Below are 23,990 nucleotides of genomic sequence, written 5' to 3'. Positions count from 1 at the left end.
TCCTTTCATCAATTCATTTATTTATGTTTTCAAATCAAATTTTTAGAACATCTTATATAAGTCAGGTAGATATTTAGATATTTTTTTATCTCATTCTGTGATGAGTTGTTCTAAGCAATCCCTTGGACGTTTTAAAAAAAACCCACTACATATAATTGTTCTTCTATTACACTCAGTTTTACTTCCTAGAGTTTTTCTCATTTTGTATTCTATTTGTATAGTCTGAAAAAATGAATGTCTAATACTAGTGTGATTTCAGACATTAGAAGAAAGAGAAGATATTTTATTTTAGAGGTATTATTTTCTTTGCTGGGACCCTTTTAACAGAGAAAACCTCTGTTTCGACTCTGAAATACAGACCTTTTCCAATGGCCTTAAGCATTCTGGTATATCTTGCATGAAATCATCACATGAAGAATCTTTTCAATTTAATTTCTAAGGTGGAAATATTTCCACAAGTCAAGTAATCTCCGGTATCTTTAGAGGTTGGGAAATATGAGAAACGCATTATTATTATTATTATTTTTGCTGTCTCTGAAATCATATTATTCAGTTTTCTTTATGACCCATAGGCAACATGGTTCCTTTGCTTGGAAGAAATTATTCATCAATGTTATTTCCTCCCAAGCTCTGTTCTTTTATCTTCAGGAGATGAAGGATGTGTCTCAAGATGAGAATTAGGAAACCTTGTGGATATTGTGTACAAATCACTATTCATGAGTGAAAGTAAAACAATCATTTGGAAAATACACTCTTCAAATGCTTTCTTAACATCCATGTATTCCCAGGTACAGTATTCACTTTGCGGGTACAGAATCCAGAGAAACTGTTTGTGATCCAGGGAAAATGGGATTCAACCAACTCTAATCTGATACAATTTCTCCACTTTTATCAAAGGAACATAGGATGAGCCTGAAAACTAAGCCAACAATATTCAACAGTTATCCTGGTAAGAGGTAGACACCTGGGTGTCAGAGCAAGATAAAATGATCAAACTCTGGGTGATGATAGGTAAGTCCAGTTTAACTGTAAAACTGAAACCATATTACAGCCCATTGTTTCTACCTACTTGCTTGTAAATATTCCTTTGTTTATTATTTTGACATTTTGGAAAATATTTGAAAACTAACTCTTGATAGGCCAGTCCATTGCCCTACTTCCTTCCTGAGAAACTTGCTTCCATCACACTCACAGTCAATATTTATACCATCACCACCAAAATACTTTTTCAAAGTCTCTATCTCTATTCTTATCCTTTCTCCTTGTTTAGTTAACTATGCCCATTCCAGTGGCTCTTCAAATGAATTAAGAATTCTAGTCTCTCGAATCCACCATTTTCTCACTATCCATGTCATTCGTATCTTCAACTCTCCTCAGAAGAACATAAGACCAAAATAAAACAGAAGAAAAACTTGACAGCCTGGGTCATAGGGGGAGGAATGATCAATGCAGGCAGTGGGCTGGTCTAATGACAGACATGTGGCATTTATCAAAGTTGTTGTGGTGTCTCTGTCAACAGTCAATGAAATTTGGATTCCATGATCATCAAGAAATAATATATTTGAAGAAGAGAAGTAATGCATTGAATAAGTTGGGAACAGAAGAGGGAGTTTTATCATTTTTCTTTCATCCACTCCAAGGGAAAGATCCTTACATTAGCCATGCAAAATTTCAGTGCTCTCACTGATTTCATCCTCCTTGGGCTGTCTGCTGATGCCCAGATCCAAATTGTACTCTTTGTGCTGTTCCTTGTGATTTACCTCCTGACCCTGACGGGGAACTTCATGATGCTGTTGGTGATAATGGCTGATGCTCACCTCCATTCACCCATGTACTTCTTCCTGGGTCACCTTTCTTTCCTGGATCTTTGGTATTCATCAGTCTCTGTGCCTAAGATGCTGGAAAACCTCATGTCTAAGACAAAAACGATCTCTGTGGAGGGTTGCCTGGCCCAGGCCTTCTTTGTGTTTGCCAACGGGGCCACTGAAGCCTGCCTGCTTGCAGTCATGGCCTATGACCGATATGCTGCCATTTGCCACCCTCTGCTGTATGGACAGATAATGAGCAAGCAGCTCTGTGAGGGGCTTGCATGGGGGTCGTGGAGCCTGGCCTTCCTGAATGCACTCATTAATATCCTTATAGCTGTGAATTTGGACTTCTGTGAGTATAGAACCATCCACCACTATATGTGTGAGCTCCCTATTCTTTTCCATCTCTCCTGCTCTAATGTCCAGACCAATATCATTGTCATGCTCTGTTCTTCTCTCATAATTGCCTTTGTGACCTTTCTCCTGATTTTATCCTCCTATGGCTACATTGTCTCCACCATCCTGAGCATCAGCTCCACCACAGGCAGAAGCAAGGCCTTCTCCACCTGCTCCTCTCATCTCACTGTAGTGCTCTTGTATTTTGGCTCAGCATGCTTACGCTATGCCATACCAGCCTCAGGTTCTCCCTTGGAGTCAATCTTTTCTTTGCAGTACAGCATAATTACTCCCATGCTGAATCCCCTCATCTACAGCCTGAAAAACAAGGAGGTGAAGACAGCTATAAGAAAATTGTTTGGAAAATATTGCCAGCATTGTAAGTAGTTGGTCTTAGACACGGGTGAAGAAGAAACTTGAGAAAACTGAAGTTAAGATATAGAGAGATTGAACCCACATGCCATCAAAGCCTGATGCTGTGTGAAAACAGGGCCTTTTTCTCAACAATGCCATTTTCCTTGGTTGCTTTAAGATTAATCCTGCGCAGAGACAAAGCATTGACTCCGCTGACTCTTTCTCGTGAAATTACTTTAAAATGTGTTGATTTATTATTTACATTGTAGTGGACATTTGTGTTTGCTGCCCTGAACGCTTTCTACTTTCTCTTAATAACAGGACCAACTCTCCTTTTGGCAAAATTCCACTATGCATTACATATGCATTATTAGCACCGACAGTCAAAGTGTCCTGCCCTCTACTACAATGGGACTGATCATGGAACCTGGGTGGGCTGCTAATTCTATTACAATCCCCGCATGCTGTGACTGGCCCAGGAGTATGGTAAATTAATTACAAAAGTGGCTCAAATTCTTTATCTTCGTCTGTATCCAAACCCTTTGCAATGTGACTTTTCAGCTCTTCCTATGAAGAGGTCTATTTTCTTGCCCCTTAAATCTGGGATGACCTTATGATTTGCCAGGGCCCAAGAATGCTAGCTTTGAGCCTTAGATGGTCTTGTACATTTCCTCTCTGTCTTAGGCTCCTGCCTCTGTCATGAGAACAAGTTGAAGCTAGCCTAGAAGAAGATGAGAGACCAATATATACTCACTTGAACCCCAACATGTGAGAGTCCAGTGAGGGTTAGTAATGCTGGCTACTCTACCCATAGAGGATTGTAGTAACATGAGCAAACTCGGCCAAGATGAGAACTAACCAATCTATAGATTCATGAATAATAATAAATGTTTACTAGTTGAAGTTACTTATTTTTGAATTAGTTTTTGAATTGTTTTAGCAGTAGATCACCTATGCAATAATACAAAAGTTATCATAACCCAAACTAGAAAAAAAAACAATGTTTTTTCCTTCAGGGAATTTATATATTGACCAGTGACAAACAAAAGGAGAAGGTGGTTGGAAGTAAGACAATCTGAAGACAGGGCCCTAATGAGACTGTCCATGAATCTCTGTACTGAGATCAGAAGTGGTCATTTTCTTATCCATAATTAAGCATTTTAAAGATGCTTATGCCAAGAATTCAGCTAAATGGTTCATACATAATCCTATTTCTGATTTCAACAAACTTAAAAAGTATTATATTTCAGATGGAGAAATAGAGATGTCCAGATGGAGAAATAGAGATGTCAAGATGTAAAATCTGCCCAAGATCACAAAGAAAATAAAGCTCAAAGCCAGGATTTTAAGCCATGAATTCTAAATTGAGAATCTGGGTTCTTAATCACCTCTTTGCTCTACGTTACCCTTAGCCTGTTAGTTGCCAACTGTCCATTGCAAAAATATTAATTTTGCCTGATGAACACCAAGATTAGATTATCTTGATGGGATAAAAATCCAAACTGATATTGAAATAGTTTGCTGTGTCTGCTGTAGTATATCTTATCTCCCTCCCATTATATTATCTTTCTTTCTTTTCTTAAATTATTTTCTCAATTTTGTGTAAGGAAGTCAGAGTCAATTTCTATAGCTTGGAACAAAAGAAAATATTATATTCTTGAAATTAAGGAAGAAAGCATAATAGGTGACTATTTCATGGAAATGTACGGGTAATTTTAATTCATTATTGTGCCAGAATCAAACTAAAAAGAAAAATACTTCTAATTATGTTCTGTAATGAGAAAGAAGCATCTTCTCATATGGAATGGAGAAAATACACCTTTATTGTATCATCTATGACCACATGAGGTTATGAGCATACTGGGAAGAATTACTATTATTGACCACTTTATAGATAACATTGCAAATTTCAAGTAAGACAAACTTGTCTCCAAATTCTAGCCTCAATGATAAGAATAAACTTCAAGGTTTTTCATGTACATGAGAAAATTTATTGTATAGGGCTGATACGATTCCCAAATAATACAGATTATTGAGTCTATGGCTTGCAACACGTTTTGAATTCATTATTGTACGTGCATCTATGAGTATTCAGAGAAGCAAAGCCACAATGAATGTCATGGGATAAGTGATGCAGAACAGCAGTTAGGTCTTATAATTGGGGGATGAGCCAGGAAAGAGAAGTTCTGGAAGAATGAATTGGGGGGTCAGAGAAGTCACTATCCAGCTCTATCCAGAACAGATGGACATCTCAGAGCTTTTCAGAGAAATATGAAGTCACACACATCTGCTGCCAACTTAGGACCACAAGGGAGGAGGTCTTCAAGACCTGGGGAATAGTTGAAATATAGTGTTCTGTCCAAGGATAGTAATCATAGTGTTGTGCTTTTATAATTTTTAACTATTTTGTGACATAATATATACATATGTACATTTGCACATTTAACTAAATGTTAAAGGAAATTATATAAATGGCAAGGTCTTCTATTTTTTATTTCATTATGGATTTCCAACACTTTCTTTCTCTCCTCATATACTTTATTCACATCATCCCATCATAGTAACTCATATTAACAATCTAGTACAATAAATATTTCAATGTATATCATCAAATTCTTTCAATCATATACAATCACATATAGATGTATGTGGATATATGTGCATTTATTTATGCAAATATATAGAGTTTGCTGTGCCTGTGTATGAAGAGGTGATCAGCCCCTCACTAGGGGGTTCTTCCTGCCAATGAGGGTGTTAACCACCTAAGAAATTAAAGTCTAGAATAATTAGTGAAGAAAAAAAGACAAAGTTGGAAAGATGGTTTCAAAAAGGTGGAGCCTCTGATAGGCCCAGTCCACATAAGAGCTGGAGCTAGACAATTAGAAAATGGCTCCAGTGGTTTATTTAAGGGGGTACGACAAAGGCAGGGATAAGGTTACAGGGGTGAAGCCTTGCTTCCTGATGTCTTCCAGTCAGCAGGTTGATTGGCACTTGGCAGGTCACACCCATCCCAGAATGGCTGCACAGCTATAGCAGGTCATCCCATCTCCAACTTCCCATCCCCAATGCTGTATGGGACCTGGGGCAGAGCTAAATAGGGCTCACAATGTGACTGGATAGTCAACTAGAGGAAATGTCCACTGGAAGTTCCCAGACACCAGATTCTCCTATTCATTGGGCTTCGATGCTCAATGTAGTCCACACACAGCCCACAGATGGCTCTCGACACCTGTATTTTTCTAGGAAAGCATATTAACAAGTGTTTTAAATTTTGCAACCATTACGTGAAGAAATTGCTCCAAGTCAAGTGATATATTTCTACTTCATTCTTTTTTAGTTGCCAGCATAATATTTTTATTGTTGGAATGTACAGTAATTTATTCACTATTGTCCCATAGACAGGCATACATGTTTCTTGTAGTTTTGATACCACAAACAACACTCTAATAAATATTAAATATGTATTCTTATGTTTAGATTATTTTATAAGCTTCATTTTGTATGATTCTACTGTTAGTTTTTAATTTTTGTTTTTTTTAAATAAGTTTCACAGAGGTATAACTTACATATAATGCAATTCACCAATTTTGAATACAAATGGATTTAAAAATTTTTTTTTTTAGTTGTTGATGGACCTTTATTTATTTATTTACTTATGGTGCTGAGAATCAAACCTAGTGCCTCACACAGGTTAGGCAAGCATTCTACCACTGAGACACAACCCCAGGCCCCAAATGGATAATTTTTAACAAAGTTAAATGTAGTAGTACTAACCACCACCACAATCATAATACAGAACATTTCTATTACAACAAAAAGTGCACTAAAGTCTTTTTGCCATAGATCTCCTCCCACTCCAGGGCTCTTGGCAACCACAGACTAATTCTGAATGACTGTGGTTTTTTCCTTTCATATAAATGGAATCTTACATATAAATAGAACTTATATAAATGGAATCATAATAAACTTGTCATTTGTGTCTAGTATCTTTCCCTCAGCATAGTGATGCTGAAGCAGTGATTCATCCTGCCGTGCACACATATGAACTAAAATCTTTGTGAGGGTGTACATGACCACTTATCTGGGTAAATCCCTGAGAGTAGAATTGCTGTATTGTGTAGTAAATAAATGTTTAACTTTATAAGAAACTGCTTAACTGCTTTCCAAAGGTTCTGTAAAATTCTATTCCCACCAACAGTATAGAAAGATTCCTTTTGCTCTCCCAATTCTTGCCAATATTTGATATTGAAAACATTTAAAATTGTATAGTTTGCAACACTTGAGTGGGCATATAAAAATGAATTTGTATTTAGAAACCTCTTGAAGAAAACTCTAGATCCCTTATGGGATGCCCTTATGGTGAATTGTAACAAATTTTTATAGAAAGAAATAGTACTAACTGTAAACAGAATCTCCCAAAATATGGAAGAGGAGGAATATTTCCCAATTTACTGTCGAAGGTCCTGATACCAAGATCAAAGAAAACGCCAGGCAAATATCCTCATGAATACACATTCAAAATTTCATAACCAAACTTTATCAAGAGAAATCTAGCAATATTTAAATTGGTAATACTTCATGCATAATAATCTTGCATTCTTGGGGTCAGGTGCTGACCCCAAGAATGGAAGATTCCTTTAACATTCTAAAATGACACAATATAATTCATTTTATTATTAGATCACAAAAGAAAAGCTTATGATCATTTCAACAGATGCAGAAAAATTCTTAGATAATATTCAACTTGTGGAGTTAAAACTAAAATAACTCATCAAACTCAGAATAAAAGGGAACATTCTTAACTTTTAAGTAAGCATATACAAAAAAAATGTCAAATTACCATCTGTCTAAGGGGGGAAAATATTGAGTGTTCTTCCTCTTAGATGAAAAAGAAGGCAAGGGTGTCTGCTTTTACTATTTCTAATCAAGACCATAGGATGGTTTTAGCCAGTAAAATAGGGTAGCTGGGGGTGGGAGGAGGGAGGCACAAATTGGAATGGAAAAAATAAAAACTATATTTACTAATAGAATAATGCAAAAATTTTAAGGAATTTACAAAAAAAACCTAGTAGAACTAATAAGTCAATTTAGCAAAGTCACAGGTAAAAAACACAAGATATTGAAAACTTAATTGTATTTCTATATACTAGCACACAAACCAAAGTAGATCATTATATTCAATTTATTAGATGAAGCTACAGTGCTTTCCAGTCTAGACTGGGCAACTTCCTTCTTTTTTTATTTGGGGGCATTCAGGTGGGTAAAAAACAAATTCTTGATGTTACAATAATTTTTATTTCTCTGAACACTAGTGACTTTTTTTTTTTTTGCATATTTTCATTTTCCCGAACCATTTGGTATTGTGTGCTTGTGGCTTTCCATCCTTATCTTTTGCTAAGTTTTCTTTGAGCATTTGAATTTTCCTTTTCTATATGCAAGAGTTCTTGGAATATTTCATACATTATCTCTTTCCAATTTGATGGAAAATATTTTTTCCACCTCTATTATTTCACTGTTTTCTATACTTATGGAATATTTCCACCATCCAAAATTTAAAATTGTATATAGCCAGCCGGGTGCACACCAGTGGCTCCCTGGTATATGCCCCCCCAATAAAATGTATAAAGCCAGATACACTTTTTATTATAATCTTCCCATCTAAATTTCCTAGCTTTGCTAGGAAGGTCTCCCTTACCTCATAATTGTATAGTCTTCAAGCATTCTTTTAACATCTTTTATATAAAAATAAAATAATTTATAAATTATTTAGGTAAATTGTATGAGATGAAAGTATACTGTTTCATGTGTAAATGCATACCACCTCTGACAGATATATTTATTAAAAAAGATTTTCCTTCTTCAAAAAAAGAAATAATTTTTGTCATCTGTGTGACCTAGATTGGGAGCTCTGTCCAGGTTTACTATTTTAGAATTTGCCCTTTTATAAAATATATTAGTTGTTCTAATACCTGGTAAAAGAGATCTCTCATGTGTTTAACTTGTCACCCTTTTCATGTATATTTGAATATTAAGATTTTCTTATCAAATTTTGAAAAAAATTAGGATCCCAGATGAACTTTAATCAGTTGCAAATACTTGAGAAAAATTGATCTTTTCATTTAAAGTCTTTTCAACCCAAACAAGAAATTGTTTCTCAGTCTTTTCAGTAGTGTTTAATGTCCTTTGAAGAAATACTGTTTTCATGTAAAATGTATCTTTTAAGAATTTGAGAGTTTTGTCACCATTCTGAGTATGTTTTCCTATTTCTATAATATGAAAAACAATTTATAGTACCAAAAAAGCTGTTGAATGTAGAGTACTCAGTATTATCAGATACTATATTAAATTGTTCCAGATTCACTTTAATACCCTGCTAGATCTCAAATTCTAGAAATTTAAAAAGAATGGCCTCCTGACATGATTAGGTGCAATTAATTAGATGTATTTTGTTCCTATGAATCTTGGCAGAGAGAGATAATTTTTAAGAAGCAATAATATCCTGATTTATCTTTTGCCTTCTAGATGAAACAGGTAGTGTTACGATGAAGATAGGTGTCCAGGAGTCAGGCAATTAGTAGTAGAAATGGCAGCTTCCTGATTCATCAACTTCTTGCAATGCATTAGCAGGGTTTTCCCAACTGAGACAGAGGCAAATATATTCTCAGGGCAAAAATTTTCACCCTAGAATCTGAAAACAGAGCCTCTTCTTTTAACACATCTCACAATTATTATTTAACAAAATATTTACTCTTTTAAATAGATTTTTCTTAAAGTAGATTCTATTGTCTGTATGTGAACATTGATAGACTCACTATCCATATCATGGTGTTCTTTTAAATTCTTATTGGTCCAAATGATTTTTTTTAGAGTCTTTTGGATTTTTTAGGCAAATAAACATATCAATATCACATATGTGTAATTTATCTTATTTTCTAGTGTTCATACAGTAATTTCATTTTTATTCCTATTTTTAAAATTCAACCATTGACAATAACAATTAAAACTGGTTCTAAAAAGAGGAGGAGAAACAAACACATTAGAAGAGACACCCAGTGGAAGAGAGAAAGAAGAGTAGATTGTGGGTTTAGAAGAAAATGAGCCAATGGGGCCCTTTAAGAAATGATGATGATAGTGTGCTATTAGCTAAGACATTATGTTAAACTCAATGCTCTGTGTATGAGTTATAATTAAATCCACCAATCAGTATATACTGTCACAGCAAATGTTCATCTGAACTAAACAGGCGAGGAAGACTTTGAAGACTATTGTAATAGAGAGGTGAAAGAGACTGAACTCAAATCCACTGAAACAATGAGAATTTTAAGCACTGGGGTTAGTAGAAAAGTACTGAAAGACATTATCAGGAAGGTCAGTCAATGGGATGTGTCCAGCACAATGAGTTATTTCTGAGTTTTCAAATGTTTCTCTCTCTCTCTCTCTCTCTCTCTCTCTGATTAGGCCATCTGTGCTTGCTAATTGGCATCTATTTAAGTTAGGCTCCTACCCTCCTACAGAGACTGAGAGATAGGGATGGTTTGTCCTTTGATGTTTGCATTTCAAAGAGATAGTTCCTAGGTCCTTGAGAAAGGCACTTACTGGGTTGTAAAATTGACAAGAGGCTGGAAGAATATTTACATACAATTCAAAGAGGTAGAGAAGTAATTTATCAAGTTTTCTTAAGTAAATGCTTTAAGAAAACAGTGACCAATGGTCTGTACTCAATGGTTTTTTAAGTTAAACTAAGAGGAATGTAAAGACTGTCTTGGTCAATACATGCCTACAAGAAAATTTCTAAGATAATAAGATCAAAACAAGCATTTAGATGGACTCTAAGGAATTTAAGGCATTTACTTAGCTATCTCCTGAGCCTGCAGGCTCAGCTCCTGCCCAATGGCTATCCAAGTGTAGCTGCTTTCCTGAATGTTTCTGAGAAGTCTTTATCTGTATAACACCTGTGGGGAAAATATTTAGAACAATGGGGGGACAGGAACGGTGTGGCCCGTAGTTGAGATAGTCTGAATAATCGTTCACATATTTATATATTGAGAATCAGAACTACTCAGAATTGTATTCTTTCTTTATTTCTTTTTTCTTTCTGCATTCACAGCATCCAAAGCTTAGAAGAATCTAGAAAAAGATTTTAAGATCTTGGTCTGGACGGCTCCTGGCACAATGCCTTGGCCTGTTTTCTGTTGCTTTGGCAGAATATTTGAGACTTGACTTGATAATTCATAAAGGAAAGCATATGTAGGTGCACAGTTCTGGGGGCTGGGAAATCCATAGCATGGTGTTGGCATCTGCTTGGTTTCTGGTGCTGCTTCAACTCATGGAGGAAAGTGGAAGGGCAGGTGGGTGTGTGCAAAAGAGACAAAATATAAGGAACAGCATTGCTTTACAACAACTCATGCTTGTAGTAACTAATCCTATCATGTGAGAGCATGAACTTACTCACTACTGGGAGAATTAACCCAGTTATTTAATCCAGAGAGGGAAATTCATCCATGCATGAGGGCGCCATCCCCTGACTCAAACAACCTCTACCTTTGCCCTAGTTCCCAATATTGCAGCTTTGAGGAATTAAGGTTCTAACATGAACTTTTGAGGTATGCACTCAAACCATATTACGTATGAACTAATATATTTCTTTTTTCTACTATTGGCATCTCCATGAACAAAAGAGTTCTCTTCCTACAGAGATTTAGTTGTTCTTTGCTGCCTGCATGATGGTTTGTTGAGACATTCATCTGACAAGTCAGAGCATCTGGAAGCTTTCTCCACTGGGGAGGACAAAAGCTAGATCTGCCTTTGTATCCCCAGCCAGCTTCTGAGCCGCTTGTGACTTCCCATTAAGCCTTCCTCTTGGTGCCTCCCTGGCTCTGTGCTTTGGTCTTTGAACTCTTCTAAATCTCTGATCTTGTAAGGGATTCACCCTGTTCACATCCCATGCAACTCCATTTCTCACTCCTTGATCTGGTTTATATTTCTCTGTTCATTAACATGTTCTGATTTGCCCCCAGAATTGATTCTTCTTTTTGGGGAGTAATATCTATACATTAAAATTAAGGAAATTAGTAACATATAAATGTAATCAGAACCAATTGACGAAAGTATGCTGAGCACTGCACATCAGTTATCTAAATAAATTCTTAAACCATACAAGAGAGATGTTGTTACATGCCTTTTTTGAAAAACTAGAAAAATTGAAATACGAAAAACTTTTTTCCAAAGATCATTCAGGTAATAGGAGACCCCTAGAATTAATAACTTGATTCTAGTCTGTTTTCAAGGTCATCTTTATTTTTATATGTCCTGCTTTCATCCTTGGCCTCTCTGGAACAGTCTCCATTCTTTAGGGCTGTGAACCTTCAGGGAAGCTAAGATTAGAGTTGTGGCACTGCATAGTCTGAAAAGGATAGAAGAAAGGACATCACAAAGATATTTTGAGTTCCCTATAGCTCACTAGATCATTAACCAACATCCCACTCCTATGAACTGCAGAGCATTAATTTTCTGCTGTTATGATAACCTCCAATTCTGTTCACCTGTCAGGATTGTGGGTTACAGAAAATGAAAATTGAAAGAAAAGTGACCACAACACTCGGAGCAACCAAAAGATCTTTATTGCAGCAGTGCAACAAAGAGAAAGGAAAGAAGGAAAGAGAGAGAGAGAGAGAGAGAGAGAGAGAGAGAGAGAGAGAGAGAGAGAGGAAGCACACACAGGAGAGAGACAGAGAAAGCAAGAGAGATAGCAAGAGAGAGGGGGGCCTGGCAGGAGGGAGTTTTTATAGCCAAAATCTAATGGGGCCTCTTGGTCTACAAGCTGCCTTGTTGGCCCAAGGGGGGGTTAACTGTTCAGCCTTGAGCAGGGTTGAATGTTCAGACTTGAGGCAAACAGGTGATAAAGGACCAGATAGAGGGGGGTTTGAGTGCGTGGGCTATCTTGCAGTCAACATCTGTTCAGCCTGCCCTGCAGACAACACAGTTCAGCCTGCTCTGCACCCAACAAAAATGAAAAAGATTCAGTTATTTTCTGGGTAAAATTCTATATAAATAAATTTTGTTTCCAATGCCTTCCTATCTCTGCTTTTGTTTTACTTCTTGCCAGACCAGTCAGAACATTCCCATAAACCCAGGGATTTCATGCCAGTATAAAGCCCTAAGTTACTCACTGTGATCAATGAAACCTCATGTGTCTTCCAAGAACAATGAAACTTCAATCTCTGCCAGGTCATCAAATCTCTATTTCAATTTCTTCTTTATACCTCATCTGGAGCTGTTCTCAAAGATCACTTATTTTAGGCAGGCTTTAACATAAATTCAATCTATGGTTTGTTGCTGTGAATGATTTGCTGTTACCATGTTCCCTGCTTCCCAGAGTTCTTTATATTTTTGTTTTGCATGCACAGTCGGAAAAAGTAGGACTTGAACTAAGAAATTAAAGACAGCTGCTGCAGGAAAAAGAAAGTGAAGGGTTTTTTTGGGGGATATTATTCATAATCCTTTTAGTAGCCCTAAAATAAAAACTTGCTGTTTCAGGATACAAGATCAACACTCATAAATCAATAGCTTGTCTATACTCCAACAGTGATTCAGTTGAGAAAGCAATCAGGAAAACTATTCCCTTCATAATGCCCCCCCCAAAAAAAAAAATAACTGAAAATTAATCTAAGGAAGTTAAAGATCTCTGCAATGAAAACTATAGAACATTGAAGAAATAAATTGAAGAAGAACTTAGAATATAAAAAGGCCTCTCGTGTTTTTGGATAGGCAGAATTAATATTGTCAAAATGGTCATATTACCAAAGGCAATATGCAAATTCAATGCAATCCCTATCAAAATACCAATGACATTCTTCACAGAATTAGAAAAAGTAGTCCTTAAATTCATTTTGAAAAAATAGGAGACTCAAAATAGCAAAAGCAATTTTGAATAAGAAAAGTGACACAGGAGACATCACAATACCTGATCTCAAATTATACTATAGAGCTATAGTAACAAAACAGCATGGTATTGGCATCAAAGTAGACATTAAGACCAGTGGAATAGAGAAGATAGAGACAAAGCCACATTACTTACAGCCTGATACTTGACAATGGTGCCAAAAATATATGTTATAAAAAGATAGCCTTTTAACAAATGGTGCTGGGAAAACTTGATATCTAGTACAGAAGAATGAAATTAGATCCCTATCTTTCACCTTGCACTAAAGTCAAATCAAAATTGATCAATGACTTAGGAATTAGTCCAGAAAACTTGCGACTGCTAGAAGAAAACATGGGGTCAACACTCTATCATATAGGTATAGAGACTGACTTCCTCAACAAGACCCCTAAAGCTCAAGAAATAAAGCCATCAAATTAAATTAAAATTAAATTAAATTAAATTAAATTAAAAAGCTTCTGACAGCAAAAGAAACAATTAAGAGAGTGGAGAGCCTACAGAATGGGATAAAATCTTGGCCAGCTACTCCTCTGACAGGGGGTTAATATTCAGAATATATAAAGAAAACATTCAATGCCTAATAATAATAATAATAATAACCCAACTAATAAATTGGAAAAATAACTAAAAGAAAAAAATACAAGGGGCCAACAAATATATTTAAAAAAATGTTCAACATCTCTAGCAATCAGGGGAATACAAATCAAAACTACACTAAGATATCATCTCACTTCAAATAGAATGGTATGATCAAGAATGTGAATAATAATAAATGCTGGTGAGGTTGTGGGGAAAATGTATACTCATATATTGTTGGTGGGACTACTTTGGAAAGCAATATGAAGATTCCTCAAAAAACTAGAAATGGAACCATCATATGATCCAGCTATCCCACTGTTTGCTATTTATCCAAAAGAATTAAATCGGTATACAATAATAATATAACCACTACAATGGTTATAGAAGCACAATTTACAATAGCCAAATTATAGAATCCACCCAGATGCCCATCAGTAAAATGATGAATCAAGAAAATGTGGTATGTATACATAATGGAGTTTTACTTAGCCATAAAGAAGAATGAAATAAAGGCATTTGCTGGTAAGTGGATGGAAATGGAGAAAATCATGTTGATGAAATAAACCAGACTCATAAAATTAAGGGTTAAATGTTTTCCTTCATATATGGAAGATAGAGCAAAATAAGGGAAGGAAAACAGTGGGGGAGGGGATCAATATCATAAAGATATTGGGAAGATCAATGGAGTAGATAGAAGTAGGAGAATGAGAGGGGAAAGAAATGTGGAATGAATCTTGCTTAATCATGTCACATACATATATTAATGTATCAAATGGAATCTTTTTTATGTATATATAGAAAGTACAAATCAAAAATAAATAAATACAGGAGTGAAAGGAAGATCAGTGGAGTAGAGAAAAAAGGGGGAGGGAGGAGGACAGGAAAGAGAAGGGGAAATGGGGATTGAAATTGAATTCCTTATATATATATAATTATGTCAAAAGGAACCCAGATACTATGTATAAATATAATGTTCTAATAAAAATTAGTTTTTAAAAAGTCTCCTGTTTTATTCATGGATGTTGAGTCTCTGAACTGGTGACATTAGGGCTTGGCACAGTTTGTGAGAAAATAACCTAGCAATATTTTTTTATTTTTCAGTTTGGAGAGGTTGTATGAGGTTGGAAATCTTTTCACAGTCTAAATTTAATGGTAGGCGTAAGGTCACATTTAGAGGCTAGGGGGAGAAGGAAAGTGTTATTTGTGCTGTTCCTGAAACCACCTATGGAGCTTTCTCTCTATTCACTGCTGACTCATGCAGACGGACCTGAGATGAAAGATTTCTTGCCTTGATTCCCTTTGCAGCTACATTTCCAGAAGTTATCTCAGGTGAGAGATCAGAGTTCTCATGTAAATGCTTGCTAGTATCCATATGGTTTAAAATGACATTCAGAATTCACCCCTTTCTCTTTGATAGTGTGGAATCTATCTCAAGTTCATACTAATCAGGCTTTGTTCTGCGTACTGGGGGGGCCCCTGCTCTTACAGAGCTCACAACCTAGGAAGGTAAGACCATCAATCAATCAATCAATAACTGAATAATGAAATAGCAAATAGCAGTTAGTTCTATGCTGAGAATTAAAATGGGGTGATGTGGTAAATACTGTCTGACCTTTAATTTAGGTTGAGTGGTCATAGATGACCTTTCCAGATAGTTTTCATTTGAACTAAAATCAACAGGTCCAGCATTTTTAGAAGGAAGGACATTGTGGTTAAAGGAAGGAGTAGCACAGAGGTCCAGGGCAGAAGGAACTTTAATTAACTAGGGACAGAAAGAGCTGAAACTCAATAAGAGATGGGTGGAAAAAAGTCATTAAGGACAAGATCCTGCAATAACCTTCAGATCATGGTGTAAGGGCCATGTAAGGGCTCTGTATCTGATTCTCAGTGACATGTGAGAGTCTTGAAGGATTAACTTGCTGGCGGGGCCCAGTGGTGCATGCCATAATCCCAGTGACTTAGCCCAAAGGAGGAAAATTATGAGTTCAAAGTCAGCCTCAGCAATCTAGTGAGGTCCTATGCAACTTAGTGAGATCTTGTCTCAAAAAACAAATACAAAATCATAAAAAGGGCTGGGGACATGACTCAGTTTGTTGTAAAGAGCCCCTGGGTTAAATCCCCAGTAAATAATAATAATAATAATAAATTAATTAACTTGCCATTCTATGGAGAAGTAATCACAGAAGGATATGAAGAGAATTGGGATAAAACTTAGGAGATATTGCAGGACCCCTGGTGAAATATGATGGTATTTTTTGTAAGTTTGCTCAGAGAAAAGGAAAAGAATAGAGAAATGTGGGATATATTTTGGAAGTATAGTTAAAGTTCTTGCTGCTGCATTAGATATAGACTGAAAAAGAAAGAGAAAGCTCAAGCCTAAGTCTTAGGTTTTCATAAGCAACTGAGTAGATGATAATACATCATTGACTGAAATCAGGATGATTAGAAATGTACATTAGGAGAGTGAAAATTGAGGGTTGTTTCCTATTTATTTGACTGCTTTGTTACATTTTGACAAAACTGCTTTAAGATGCTTTTTAAACACTGAAGTGCAATGTCCACCAATATATATTATTTTAAAGCTGTAGAAATGACCAAGGCTAATATTTGGAGTAGATGGAGGATTTGGAGCTATAAGATGGCATAGAACATCTAAGGAAATTGCAGTGGAGGTCTTGGCAATGAACCTTAGAACACTCCAACACTTCTGGTCCAAGCTAAAGATGACCCAGCAAGGGAAACAGCAACAGTCACTGAACAAGGAGGAATGTCAGAAATTTCTGTATCATAAAAGCCAAAAAAAAAGTGCTTCAAGGAGACTAGGGAGGTCAGATGTGTTAAGTAAAAAGAGACCAAAAAGTTACCATTGGATATTTTTTTTACTGTTGGATCTGGAAGTGGCTGAAAACATTGATGAGAGATATTTCATCTTGCTGGAGTAATTGAGGAGACTGGTAGGTGAAAAAGTAGAAAGAGCAACCACAGATAACTGTATTGAGAAGTGCTAGTATAAAGGAGGTTGGGAAAAGTAAAGCAGTGAGTTTAGAGGATATGGAATCAAGTGGAGTTCTTTTTTTTTTTGCCTTTAAGATGAGAAATATTAAAGCTGTTTTGGTGTTCATGGAAATGGTCACAAAGGTAATATAACATCAGGATTTTAGGTAGCATGGGGACAAACAAACTTTAAATCAAAACAGCTGCTAGAAAAGAGTTGAAGACATTCAAAGACCGGAGGAACATTGATGGGAGAGGCTGTACAGGCTTTTGTATTAGGTTGGAGATCAAAATAAATTGTCCATTTAATCCTCTATGTTCCACAGGGTCCTGTGATTCTCGTGTTAAGGCTTGTCTGTTCGTATGTATGTGAGAGATGTGAGAGAGTAAGAGTGTGAGCAGGTGTGTAATGAGGATCAGACCCTGGCAATCCTAAGGAAATTCCAAGACTGATTTCTGGCTAGTAGAAGGGTTTGCAAGCCTCCTCTTTCCCTGGATCACAACAGTAGCAGGAGTAGACGCCCATCCCTAGAACCCAGAGAACAACTTCCACTGCTAATTCCTAGGGATTAATTCCCAGCTATGTAAGGCCCTCCATGGGCCAGCCTGGAACATTTCCCAAGTAGGAAAAGACTAGGAAAAAATAATAAAACCCTATAAACCGGCCAGATGCTCCTCAGAATCAAAAGAGGTAAAGGATGAAGAAGAAAAAGAAGATAGCCAGGGGCTGGGGCTGGGGCTCAGTGGCAGAGCGCTTGCACCACACATGTGAGGCACTGGGTTCAATCCTCAGCATCATATAAAGATAAATAAATAAATAAAGATACTATGTTCATCTAAAACTAAAAAATTTTTTAAAAAGACGAAGATAGCCAAAGCCTTTCAACAGGTATTGACTCAAAGTAGAGCCTACACAGGGCAACATTTTAGGCTTTATTCAAAACTAAACACAAGCTGACTGTTGATGAACTGCATTAACCATACAGTTTTCAATTGTTTAAGAAAGAAAACAGCTTTTCCTGAGACCTAACTGAATTCTTGAAGCATCCTAAATTATTTTCTCTTTAAGGGAGGCAGCAGGTGAAACTCAGGTGTCCGGAGTCCTCTTTAGTTCTTTCCCAAGTGCTGGATGTGAGGAACTGTAACAGGCAACTGCCCCACATTTGTGTATCCTTCTGATTCACAGCAGAGAGAACTGCTCAGAAAGTGGAAGCTGAGGGCTGGGGTTTAGCTCATGGGAGAATGCTATGTGCTTAGCATGCATGAGGCCCTGGGTTTGATCCCCAGCACCAAAACAAAATAAAAACAGGAGGAAGCAGGAAGCAGCTTGCCAAATTTACAAAAGTAGGTCATGACAAACTGGGATATTTTAGGAAGTTGGACAGTTTGACACTTTATCAATCAGCATAATTTGTCTTTTTTTCCTTCATTTATCAGATTCTAGATACAAGACTAAGGTTCCTTTGGGATTGAATAAAAAGGGCAGCTACAGCTGGAGTTTAGGGTGAACAATCTTGAATTATGGGTGACAGTGAGTTGGGAGTATTCTCATTTTTCTCTGGTGGGTAATTTCCTAACTAAATGTCAGCTCTGAGGCTGAAATTAATTTGAGGGGTCTTTTAGTTCAAGGTTCCATCTTTAAACAATCCCAAATCTGTAGAAAGCACAGCCTAGTTGTGCAACTATTTAGAATGTTTCAGAGATAAAGTCAAATTTATAAATTCTATTCACATTCTTGTCATGAAACAAGATTTAAAAAAGTTTTCTTTATCTAAAAGCCCAAATGCTAGTTGTCTACAAAGATTTACTCAGGGAGTCCACAAAACCTCCAACTAGAGCAATAGATGAAGGAGAAGGATGTCTTTGATACACCTTTCTTCCCACGCCACAGGAGCACAGCATGCTTCACTTCAAGACACTCTCTTCTCTTCAAAAGCATCTCTTTTGCCTTCTCTTTCACGGATCTTTCAAAGCTGAGATTTCCCAGCCTCCAACTTTCCTAGTTCTCTCTTCCTCCAGACAAGTTCCTTAGACCACAGATTTAGGACAGCTTCTAGACAGGAAGCAGACAAAAGGCAGAGTAACTATTAGAAAAATGAAATGCTTGAGCCATTTCTAGTCTCCAACTGAGCAAGTAAGCCTCCTTCTTGAATAAAGGGCTTCTTCAAATCAAGTTCAATTTTATCAGTGAGCTATACAGGGCAGAAACAGAAGAGTTAAAGAAAGAGGTTCATATTCTTTTTTTTTGGGGGGGGGGAATTGGGCTTATTTAGTTGCTGAGTTTGAAGCAATAAATAAATAAATAAATAAATAAATAAATAAATAAATAAATAAATGCAGGATGTGAATCTTATATTGCTTCCTCCAGAAAGGTATTTTTATTGAAAATATAAAAACCAGATTTTTAACAAACATAAAATTAAAAAGCTCTCCACTGTGTTACCACTTTTAACAACTCAGCTGTTTATTTTTTATTTTACTTATATAGGTCCCTATTGTGAGTACATTTTTATATAATTTTATCAACTTAAACTAATTGTGTTTTATATATATATTTACTAGATAGTACAGTGAGAATGTTTTATGTTTCTGTCTCTCCTTGTAATTATCATTTTAATCATTATAAAATATTATAATGTGTTTCTACTAAAGTATAGAAGTTATTCTCCAGTTACTAGACTTTTTGGTTTTTTTAGTGATACTGCCTTGAAATAATTCTGAATATACATTTTTCACATATAGATTTTTTCTCTTATTTTGAATCATTTGTTTAGGATAAATTTCTAAAAGAGATTTTAAATTTTCTATTGTTTTATCAAGAATACAAGTAACAACAAATGTTGTCATGGATATAGGGAAAAGGGAGCACTCAGACATTGCTGGTAGAACTGCAAATTGGTGCAACCCCTTTGGAAAGCAAAAACTAGAAATGGAACCACCATTTGACCCAGTTATCCTACTTTTTGGCATATATCCAAAAGATTTTAAATCAGCATACTGCAGTGACATAGCCACATCAATGTTTATAGTCGCACAATTCACAATAGCTAAGCTATGGAACTAACCTAGATGCCTATTAACTGATGAATGAATAAAGAAATTGTGATATATGTACACTGTGGAATATTATTTAGCCATAAAGTAGAATGATTTTATGACATTTGCCAGTAAATGGATGGATCAAGAGAATATCATGCTAAAGGAGATAAGCCAACCAATCCTCCAAAACCAAAGGTTGAATGTTTTCACTGATATGTGGAAGCTAAACCACAATAAAGTGGGGAGGGGAAGAAGAGAAGTTCAGTAAATTAGACAAAGGGGAATGAAAGGAAAGAAGAAAGATAGGAATAGGAAAGACAAAAGACTAAATCTAACATAATTTTCCTATGTGCACATATGAAATTACCTAAGTGAACCCCATCATCATGCCCAACCACAAGAATGGGGTTCTAATTAGAATAAGATATATCCTATGCTTGTATAATTTTATCAAAATGGATTCTACTATCATGTATAACAAAGAAGAACCATAAAATAAAATTTTAATATAATTTCCTATTGCCAAGAGTTTTGTCTCAAGATAAAAATGCTACAAAAAAACATAAAAGAGCTAATCTTGCTAGCACTGGATATTAAATTTAAAATAGTTCATTTCCATATAAATAAGTGTAGAACAACATCATCATCTGGTTTTAGTCTGTGAGTCTTTGATAAAAGTAGAATGGAAATTTTTCATTATGCTGATAGTACATACCATGAGATCTCAGTTTATTCATGCAACTATTTTAGTTTTGCCCCAGGAATTGCAGCAAGTATAAATTATCTAGGACCTATAGACAAAGAGGTCACTAATTAGTCCTCTGGAGTCATTTAGTGCTGGATGATAGATCCCAAAGGGTAAATTCTGTAGAAATATATTGAAAGAGGGAGGCATGAAAACATTGAGGAGACAAATCAGGACGGGAGAAACCACTGTTTACCCAGCAGCATGTTTAGACGAAACTCAAAAGAATCAACCATGAGCTAATCTAGTTCTTATCAGAAATACAGAGTTAATACACTAATAAATTATGTGTTCTGCAATCAGTTTTACTCCATTAAGAATATGTTACTATCCCTACTTTTTTCCAGTTATGTAAAGATCTTCTCTGGGGTGAACTAAGTGATGCAAAACTTTGAAGCTAATGTCATGTAAACCCTGGGAGAGAACTCAAAAGAGAAAACGAAGATTCAAATTCAGATTTGCCTCCTTGGCCAAAGTCAGACAGCCTGATCAGTAGCAGAGCTAAGAACCATGTCAAGGTTCTCTGATTCTTTATGTAGTTTGTCAACCATCCATTCAAAAGAGCACCAAAACCTCCTTGGAACAGGTCTTTAGCACATGTGTTACTACCAGGACTGCCTAGTGTCTGATTAATGGGATTGCCTATAGATTGTGCATTCATTAGTATTTTTACTTAATAATAAAAAATATTTTTATAATTGCCTGTATGTGGTGCATTAAAGCTGCAAAACTTAGTTTTGTAATGTTTTTATTCATTGACTATATAAACTTTTACTAAGTACCTACTAAATTCCAGGCATTGTACTAAGCTCTAAAGATAAAATGATGAAAACTACTGACATAGTCCCTGCCCTTATGAATCTTACTCAAAACATGGACAGACATGGAGCAAATTCATTCAGTCATTTAGTCACCCAACAAATATACACCAGACCTTTCTACATTCTAGGCACTTTTCTAAGTGCAAGGGATATAGCATAAATCTTTATGCTTACACACAAAGTGTAATTGATTATGAATATATCATAAAATGCCAGGTGATGGTAAGTACTATGAAGACAAAGCAAGGCAATAAGACAGCGGTTGACCATAGAGGAGGGAGACAGGTCAAGTGAGACTGTGAAGTCTTCTCTGACATACTCAGAAATCACAGTGTGAGGACGGATGATAAATCCTTCCCCAAGAAGCCCCCGAGATGAGACAGTATAGGCAGAAAAGGGGAGCAGATTGGTGGGTGGGTTAGAGAGTGATGGAGCTGGTAAGGGGAGTCGCTGGCCACTTCCCCCTTTGGGCGTCAGTCTCTTCACCTATAAACAGAGGGCCTTGGGCTCCAAGACCTCCAATGCACCCTTCATATCAGAGAGTCTTGGTGTGTGTTTGAGATGATGAATGCATGTGGGGATCCTCTGTGGGTTTCCTGTCCTCTTTTCCACTGAAATTTTCTGACACATAGAACTCTATCCTAAAGCATCTTCTCTTACAAGTGGGCTTTCTCTGGATAAGCTTCTTAATGACTCTCTAACTCACATATTCATCCCAAATATCTCTCCTGAACTTCAAGTGTCTACCTCCCAGTGCCTCCTGGATATCCCCTCCCTATCCATAGGCTCAACAAACATGATGAATGCAAACCTGAGTTTACCATCTTCCCCTCAAAAGACAGAAAACTGAGGATCATTTTTTATTCACGTCCCTGTCATTTTAAATACCTAATTGGTGATGACATCCTTTAAAATTCAATTGGAATACATCTTTCAAACTTGTCTCCTCTGGTTGGCCCTCACATCTACAGCCTGTGTCAACTCATCCCTGTCTCTGGCCAGGGTTTTGCTACAATCCCCGAATTCTCCTCACACAGATCAGATGTTCTCGTGGATTGTGACCTCATCTCCTTCAAATCTTTGTTCAAGTGATACCATCTCAGTCCTTTCCTGACCACTCTGTTTTAAATTGCAAACCTCACTGTCCTCCTCTACCCCCACATTAACAATCTCCCTTTCCCTGATCTGTTATTTTACATAGCACGTAGCACCTCCTAACACATCATAGTTATTCTTTATGCCTATTATTTATTTTGGTTTTTTCCAACTTGAATATAAGCTCTGTCAGGACAAAGATTTTAGTCTGCTGTTTCAGTGGTGTGGATTCAGAGTTTAGAACTGTTTCTGACATACAGTTAGTAGCTCAATGAATATTTACTGAATGAATGAACTCATTGCCTTCACTAAGATGCTCCATTGTTTCTAGCTCATCCTTTGCATACCCAAGGAAAATGTTGCTAAACTACCATTCTCATTATGTTACCCTTATACTTGGCTTTGCATGCCTTCTTGTGTCACTCCACATCCATCCACACCAAACTGATGAAGCTTCTCTGAGAACAATTATTTTATGCTCCCCTATGTAAAATCACACCATTTGCACTGTCGTCCACATTGTCTACATAATGGGATAAATATCAGTCAAAACAAGATTAAGCTTTACTTCTTTTCTGAAGGTTTACCAGGTCCTCTAGAGACCAGTTCACATAACCCGTTCACATCTGTGCCACCGCTATATCCAGTGCTTTAGGTTATTCTAGCCTTTATTTTGTTTCTTTACATTTCATTCTGCTCCTGTGAAATTCTAAGTCTTTTGGGAATCATGTTTCATTCAACTTTGTATCATCAGTGCTTGGCACAGAGCCCAACACTTGGATGTTTATTGAATATTTGCTGAAAAAAATGGGTATTAAGGAAGCAATCAGGGAAGAGGGACTTTGGAATGCTGCATTCCTCCAGAGATGAAGTTATGATGGAGGTGGTAAGTGACCCAGATGAAAACGCCTGGCTCATTTATACCTTAAGAGGAAAGTGACATTTTTCATAGGAGAAGCAGTCCTATTCATCTGAAATGACTCATCTAAGTTATATTTGTTTTCTGAGTAAGTATCTCTAATCATGGAAAATCTCACCATCACTACTGAATTTGTCCTCATAAATAGCATAGAAATCACCAGATTTAGACTGTGCTCTTTGTGCTGCTCCTGGTGATTTACTCCTTGATGTGAATGGGGAACTTGATGATGACCCTGTTGTTCAGGACTGATTCTCACCTGGAAACACCCATGGACTTCTTCCTGGGTCACCTTTCA

At 36.5% G+C, this 23,990-nt stretch overlaps 1 protein-coding gene across 1 annotated transcript; it reads left to right on the top strand.

The window, feature by feature from the left end:
• The first annotated feature begins 1,661 nt into the window (after positions 1–1,661).
• Positions 1,662–2,591, top strand: LOC124087446 (olfactory receptor 8S1-like). Its single transcript, XM_046436344.1, has one exon. The coding sequence runs from the start codon at positions 1,662–1,664 to the stop codon at positions 2,589–2,591; it is 930 nt and encodes a 309-aa protein (XP_046292300.1).
• Positions 2,592–23,990: the final 21,399 nt, after the last annotated feature.

This window comes from Marmota monax, unplaced genomic scaffold (genome assembly GCF_021218885.2).
Source record: "Marmota monax isolate L192 unplaced genomic scaffold, Marmota_monax_Labrador192_F-V1.1 WCK01_AAM20220418_F8-fsc00012, whole genome shotgun sequence".
In the NCBI taxonomy this organism is placed as follows: domain Eukaryota; kingdom Metazoa; phylum Chordata; class Mammalia; order Rodentia; family Sciuridae; genus Marmota; species Marmota monax.
This window is presented reverse-complemented; position numbering and strand designations above follow the sequence as displayed.